The sequence below is a fragment of the Monopterus albus genome, unplaced genomic scaffold, assembly GCF_001952655.1.
Source record: "Monopterus albus unplaced genomic scaffold, M_albus_1.0 scaffold361.1, whole genome shotgun sequence".
Classification (NCBI taxonomy): domain Eukaryota; kingdom Metazoa; phylum Chordata; class Actinopteri; order Synbranchiformes; family Synbranchidae; genus Monopterus; species Monopterus albus.
In genome coordinates this window covers 114,264-121,812 of record NW_018128241.1, presented here as the reverse complement: position 1 = coordinate 121,812, position 7,549 = coordinate 114,264, and the positions used below count along the sequence as shown (strand labels likewise).

Below are 7,549 nucleotides of genomic sequence, written 5' to 3'. Positions count from 1 at the left end.
GTGTCACCCAAGACAAAGTGCATCACCTGGCAACTGCTTTGTATTGTTGCTTTTGAAAAGCGACCTTGCACACAGTTTCACACACTGAACATTTCTAGAACCAAAGATATGGTCAGTGACTTCCACCTTCTCAAACCAGCGTTAAAGGAGAGGCAGCTGAAACTGCAAAGAGCTACAGATTCTCTGGCACTGACAAGAAACGGAGCTCTGAAGTGAACATACAAGAAAGGGCCATGTAAACAAAGGCTTTACTTTATGTAGAGCTGATTTTTAAATGATCAAAATAGGAATCAATTAGGAAACATTGTCTAGACAGTGAGTGAAATGACAGGTGAGCAGCAGCTTCTCTGTCAGATAGATCCATCCTTTCTAAAAAAGCCCAGCCTCTCTCTCTGCTCAGAGATACAGATCTGCAAAAATGAGGTAAAACAGTTTCAGGTTTTCAGTAACTGCCAGATCCTCACAGGTTCTTTAGTGTCATGGTGCTGTTTTCTTTGTTTATAACAAACGGTCTGAATTGTCTTGTGTTTTAATGCTAACTTGCTTCAAAAACAAATTTCCCCTGTAAAACAATAGAACATACTTTTGAGGGCAGTTTTTACATTAATTATTGAGCCTCTGGATGGGACAACAAAGCCACGCAGGGTCTGATCCTGCCAGGAGGACAGTGGCTCTGTGAACCATCATTACTGAGACAAATCAAAGCTCAGAAACCAAGCTCTCCCAGAAAGTATGAATTCACCGGGGTAGAGTTTGGGTGTCTGACCTGCACAGCTGCCGGTCGGGGTCCGCATCCTGTTGCGCCCACGGAGCGACCCTCCTCTTCTTGATGAATCTTCTTTTGAGAGAAGCCGAGGACAAGGTCCCAGATGCGAAACACTCTTTTTTCATCAAGTCCAGCGATGACATGGGACCCGCGCTGTAGTCAGTTCACTGCGGCGGCCTCATAGGACAGAGGCACCGAACAGATGTCGATGGCTCCGCAAAGTCTGCAGCTGCGTCTCCCAGGGTCCGTGTGCGTGCTTCAAAATAAAAGTTATGGTTTGTGATAGAGCGTTTATTTCTGTTTGTTACATTGTTGCGTTAAAACACCTCGTTAACTGGCTCTCACATGCTGACATTTGCGTAGTGTATGGAACAAACCAAATGCCCGTTAGCCAGCAGAGGCGGAGCCAAGGGGTGGCCAGGTGCCACCCCTGCCACAGTCCCAGTGTCAGAATTAAAGAATACAAAATTAAAAATAACGACAAATTGTTGCCTTAAATACAACTACCATTTTTCTGATGCGTCACAATTGATATTGGCCAAACTAGATTTATTTTAAATCATGCACGGAGCATGATATTTGCATTCATTTCTCCATTGTGTTGTGGAGTACTTGGCATCTGGCACTAGCCAGCACTGGGACACCCAGGTGAGTTTCATTACAATGGTCTAACTATAGAAGTAAGAGACTGAACCTCTGTCTACGAAAGGCCAGTGTGTTCAGCGCATAGTATCTCGTGTGCACCTTGCACAAGGCTTGTAACCATGTCTATAAACCGGGCACATGTTCACTCGCACGCTGGAAGTGCTTGGTGAACAAAAAACAGAAATCCCTTGGAAAAGGGAAATCAGTGGCCCAGAGCCTCAACAGTAATGAAGAAATTACTGGCCACACCTGAAATGCATGTACATGTACATGCATGTATACCCATAGTAAAACACAATAAGTACAGCAAGAACTTAAATATAGTGTAGTGGCCATATAAACATACATTTATTTGTCCTAACTGTGTTATGGTGTGACTACTGCTGCAATTAGGCCTATATATATATATCTTTAAAGTAGCTTATGTCCTCCTGTTACCTGCCCAGGTAGGTAGGGTGGTGTGAAGGCGATGCTACTGTAAACACCTGTTCAACAGGATCCAATGAGCCGCTCTCACACCGATGAACAAATACAGTACAAAAGCTTGACAGTGACAGGGAGTCAGTTTATCTAAGGGTTTTATTTTTGAGGTTTTTCTGTAAAAAAGAAAAGTTTGAAGGACAAACATGTTCAATATGTCATAGGCCAGTAACAAACACAGTGTCTAGCACTAACCACACTAACCAGCAGTCATCCCAGTGACACAGATGCTTTTCAGGGTCAAGATCTCACCTGCAACTACAGGAACCTGTTTTATTCCAGAATAAGATCCTGTAAACAAACAGCACCTTTGCTCACAACAGATGTAAACCATTTAACTCAGTGTTGACAGTTAATTACAACATATGTTTTGCCACAAACAAAAACTCTTGAGTCATAACAGTGAAGAAGGTGCCTCAGTTTTATGATCTTGATGATTTACATGCAGCTTTCCCCCCAAAAATAGAAGAATACACTTTGGGAAACAACCTTTATAACATTGTGTGGCGTCTGTAGTAAGAAACTAGTACATCGTTACTGTGGCTCACACCTGGGCACCTGGGCTTTAACAAACCTCTAGTGACAGCAGTGACATTCGCTTGGCTTTGGTAAAACTATAACACTATCCAGAGGTTTCTCATCTTTCAGTTTTTCAAGCATGAATTATACACCTCATCAGAACATCACAGGCACTTGGAGTGACTTCCTCTGTGCACAGATGCTACGTGCTCACTGTAGAACATAAGAACATTCATGTTTGGACTCTTTCCATTACAAAGCTGTGCAGTGGGGCTGAACAAACAGCTTTGTCATCATCACTGAGTTGCCTACGCAGATAGTGGATGGACAAAATGACACGTGACACAGCGAGCGTCCCCACAAACTACGCAAACATGAGTGACAAGTTGAATCAGCACAGTTCCAGTAGAGCACACTTCATTGTGTGTCCACGTGGTGATGTCCAGCCCGTACAGTCACAGTCACAGGAGGATGAATCAGGCCAAGTTAACAGCACTACAGTTTCAGTGTTTATACTCAGGCCAATGGTTCTTTAGCTCTTTTTGATCCAACTGTCCATTCAATCCATTAAGGCATTTTCTGATATTTATGGCCATAAGCCTCTGTCTTGGCTTTCAGCTCTCTGTGCCCAGTAGAGGGTTATTTTGTTTCGCTTACCACAAAGACTAGGAGCAGAGATAAAATTACCTGAAACAAGTGAAAAGGCCCAACTTCCATTTGCCCATTCATTCAAACAGTTTTGGTCAAATTGCTCCAACTACAAATCACAGTGTCAGTGTCATTAGACAGTGTTTCTCCCAACTGCAGGTTGAGTCCAGCAGTTTGTGCTTCCAGTCTTTGTGATAAACAGGTTTCCTCATATGATTGTTCCTCAGTCCTCACTCCACCCAGAGGTCGTTCACAGAGGGAGGAGGCTGCTGGAGAAGCCAAGAGGAAACAGCACATCTTTTACAAAATCTTTTAAGGACTGGCACGCCCCTTTATCGGAAATCAGATGTTGACTGGACGCTTCAGATGAAGGATTGAAGGAAAAAAAAGACGTTTCCTCGAGTCCTCTCTCCTCACATCTTATGTGGGCGGGACTAAGACACAGTGAAAGGATGCAAATAAGGGAGATGTGGCTGCATATAAGGTATTTGAAATGTAGCCACTGGGGACTTGGTGACTCTTAGCCCTGATCCAGGACTGCCACACTACAAATCACAGTCCAGCATCGCCACCTCACGGACATCAACAGTTCAGTCACAGAACACCTCATTAAAAAAAGTCACAAAAACTGACTGAAGCTTACCTGTTGATGAAGCCCATGGGATGCAGGTAAGGTTCTGCAAAACGCAACTAAGTGCAAGATTAATTTGTCAGCTATGATTTCTATGACAAGGGATAAACATCTGTACAATCAAAAATGTCTTGTTTCACTCTACACCTGGAGATCGGCAGCGAACTCAGTGCTGCCACCAGTGGCTGCATGATAAACTGCAGCAGTACTACTGAATATAAAGGCCGTGTCCTGTAGCTCCACCACCTTAACCCACGTCAGTTTATTAGGCACACCTAGTCCAATGTTCAGTTTGTGTTCAGAATCTTTTGTTCAACTGTGTGATCATTTTGGAGGCTATGCTGCTGTTAAACTGTAGTGCATTATACAGAGTCCTGACAAACTACACCCTCCTATGTTTATACAGGATCTTTGACAGACTGCTACCATCCACTGAATGTTTCCAATATTCTTGTAATGAATTTTACGAGCTGCTCAGTGACTGAAGTGTCCAGAGTTCGAGGAGACTGCAGTGTAGGACTGTGGCAGGTGGCATAAGGGCCATGAATCAGGACAGGCTGTAACTCTGCAAAGGAGGCACGGCTCCTCTAATCAAGCAGGTATGTTACTGGGCTCAACAGTAACACTGTAATCTTCAGTCGTGCTCCTTGGAGAAATACCAGAACAAATTCAACTACTAACCGAGGAACAGTAATACATTATGAACACTAAAATACCTTCGCAATGAAACGCTTTCCCCAACACAGTCTACCAAACACACCAGTCTTATCAAACTACTCGGTGAAGTGTTCTTGAAGTAATGCCAGAGTGATGTTATCACCAGAAAAGGTGAGTCAAACAGCCCCGGCCGATGTCCTCATGTTCCGCGGGCTGCGACACAACATCCATCAAAAAGCTGTGGCACGGTACCTGAACTCATCTCAGAGTTAGTCAGCATGGAGGCGACCCTGAGCAGGTCCGTTCTGTCCAGAGCCGCCTCTCAGGGCTACGTGTGTGATGTGAGATGGGCTACGACTCTTTGAGCATGTTGATCTGAGCAAAGATCTTGAGTGCAGGACCCAGTTTTATGTTCATGGTTCCCATGAGATGGTCCTCTTTCAGCAGCAGCAGGGCCTGCCCGTCGATCTCCTGAGAGCGGAACTCCTCAGCAATCTCCAGGCAACCTGCAGCCACAAACCGCCCACAGTCATTTTGCACCACAGCTCTGCACCAAGAACTCCCCCACCCGACTACATTCATTTACCACCATAATGTTCCCTCCACAGACGGTATTAGAGTAACCTGTATGGAAGTCCATCTCACTATTTCCAGGCATTATCATAAATGCAGATAGTATCCAACAACTGCACTATAGAAAGCTGAAGTGAAACTGAAACTTCCCATGGTGCTCTGGTAGAAGGAAAACCCCGTTCAAACGCCCACTGAGATTTCTAATCTGGCTAATAACTAACTGGCAGAGCCCACCTGGCAGAGAGGAGATGAACTCGTAGACATCATCTATGTTCCACTGGCCAGGGTCACTGGGCTGGACGCTGTGGGGCAGTAGGGGCAGCTCAGAGTCTCGCACCGCAGGCAGCCGCTGGGTGGGTGACAGTGGGGACAGGGGGCTTTTGTAGCCAGACAGGTCTGAACATTGGCTGGGCTCTCCCTGCCCAGGGTGCACCGAGTGACCGGTGGTCAGAGCAGCTGCAGCAGGCTTCTGCACAGAGGGAATCTGACACACAACACTTCTGTCAGTGACGTGACTGGGCCAAGAGGAAAAAGATCTCACTTTACTGATGTCTGCCCAATATGGCAACATGATCGAATGCAGAAATGAGATAAATAGATCTCACTTTACTGATGTCTGCCCAACATGGCAACATGATCGAATGCAGCAATTAGATAAAAGTCAGTTGTCCTTCATGTTTACCAAGATAAGGAGTCCTGACTGTTGCTTACCTTCTTTTTGGGCTCCAAACTGGAGTTCCTGAGGTTTCCGTTCAGTGCTCTTTGCTTCTTCATGTTTTCCAGAGTGGTTTTACGGTTTGGGAAAAGACCCATTCTCTTTGTGCAACCCACACTGTAGCTACAGAGAGAGTCAACATGGTAAGCTGAAACTTATTCTTAAAGATAACGAAACCTTCGTTTTCACAACAAACACTACCAGTTCCTCATCTGTACATCATGTGCAGGTCAGTCCCTCTGTAAGGGCTCTATCAGTGCCTAAGCACAGCTTCTCTGTGCACACACACAGAGGCAGTTTCAAACATCCCATGTTCTCTATTTTACAGCACTGTGACAATGAATGACAGGAAAGTCTTCGCTGCCTTGCCTTACCGTTTGGCACATACTGTAGAGCAGAACCTCTTGGACCTTTTAAAGGTGTAGGCAAAGTCCACCTTGCCACACAGCTCGCAGGTCAGCATTGGCTCCTGCTGGGCCTTTAAATCTGAGGGAACACACAGCCAACACACCATCAGCGCCACAGTCAACACATTTGTGTAGGGTCATGGCACAGCGGAGCTGATCTGTTAAAATTTCACTGTGTGATCTGAATTTACTGGCTGATGAACATCCCAGTCAACCATGGCCATGGGTGTCTGGGATCAGAGCTCTGAGCCTCAACATGCTGCAAAACAAAAATGCTTTTTAAATTGTCTAACAGCAGGCTGGAGCTGAATGGATGGGTGGGGAGAAGGTGGAGCCCTGTGACCACATAATGTTTTGTTTAGCATCCTGAAGAAAAGAAACATCAGCTCCGCATGTGCACCTGAACTTTACCCTTTGAGAGGCCGTCCATCTTTGAGTTCGCTGTGTGTCTCCTTAGGTAGTCAACTGAGAAAGATGGACGTTCAACCTGCAGACCGAAAAATCTTTCATTACAAAAGCAGATACCACAGTAAAACAGCGAAAGCATCACTGGACTCTACTAGAACAAAGTACAGATATGCTTTGGCTCCTTGCTTGAATTGGACAATCAAAACCAGGACTCATTTCCACAGTGGAGACATACATTCCTTCTGTGTTGTATTAGTTAGCAGGACAGACGTCCCGCCCACGAGCACTTCTGATCGGACAGACTCTGCTCAGTAAAGCGTCGCTGCACATATGTGAACGCATGCGTTTGTTGCTTGGAGACACTCGTGTAGTTGCTACATTTAAACTTGTGTGAACGTTAACGTTCTGACTAGGAGGCGCTCAAACTATAAAGTACAACACAGTAGGAGTCAGGAAGCATTTGAAAGACTTTGCCTTCTGTCTCTCAACAGGAAGTCAAATCAACCAACTAGCATGCAGGGCACACAGCTTTCCACCATGCATACTGTAACTGAGATTTGGAGGTGTGCACGCTGGCCCATCTATGCCACTACTCTGAAGGACAGTGTACTATCACGGTACTGTAACATAATCAACACATCCTCCAGTACGGAAAGGGAATTACCACCTGTGAGGACGGTCAGGAGTAACTCAGCTGGTAAGCCCCAAAAGAAATTCTTGTAGATATCTAGAATCCTGGTAGGCTAAGCTCTTCACTCTGTACCCACGTCATAAAGCTAAAAACACCACATAACACTCCACTGGAGCCGTCACCTTTGTTCGTGTGCACGTTATGTGAGTACTATGCTTTAGTTATGTTTCTGGCAAATGGTTATTACATCCAAACAACATAAATCCAACAATGGCACGTGAAGAACGTTTCTTAGACTGTATTATGACCATATTAACCTTTTAGGTATTAAGAACTTTGCCAGTTTTCATTTGTGAGGACAACAAAACAAGTAGGTCTGGAACTCCTTGGTTCTGAGTGTGGACGTGCAGAGTACCCTGGGCCAAGGCGTGCATGTGCGCTGTGTCATCAGAGACAGACCTCTTTCCAT

At 45.2% G+C, this 7,549-nt stretch overlaps 2 protein-coding genes across 3 annotated transcripts in view; both read right to left on the bottom strand.

The window, feature by feature from the left end:
- LOC109975069 (receptor-type guanylate cyclase daf-11) overlaps positions 1-1,203 on the bottom strand; it is a 4,720-nt gene extending 3,517 nt beyond the window's left edge. Inside the window, exon 1 of the mRNA XM_020625588.1 lies at positions 767-1,203. Coding sequence (XP_020481244.1) covers positions 767-909 — 143 coding nt within the window. The 5' untranslated portion in view covers positions 910-1,203. The remainder of the gene's footprint in view (positions 1-766) is intronic.
- Positions 1,204-1,972: 769 nt separating this feature from the next.
- phc2a (polyhomeotic homolog 2a (Drosophila)) overlaps positions 1,973-7,549 on the bottom strand; it is a 7,364-nt gene continuing 1,787 nt past the window's right edge. For both annotated transcript variants that reach the window (XM_020585291.1, XM_020585292.1), the window contains exons 3-7: positions 6,453-6,528; positions 6,009-6,120; positions 5,631-5,757; positions 5,154-5,403; positions 1,973-4,852 (exon numbers count right to left, since the gene is read on the bottom strand). In XM_020585291.1, the coding sequence (XP_020440947.1) occupies positions 4,698-4,852; positions 5,154-5,403; positions 5,631-5,757; positions 6,009-6,120; positions 6,453-6,528 (720 nt within the window). In that variant the 3' untranslated portion in view covers positions 1,973-4,697. The remainder of the gene's footprint in view (positions 4,853-5,153; positions 5,404-5,630; positions 5,758-6,008; positions 6,121-6,452; positions 6,529-7,549) is intronic.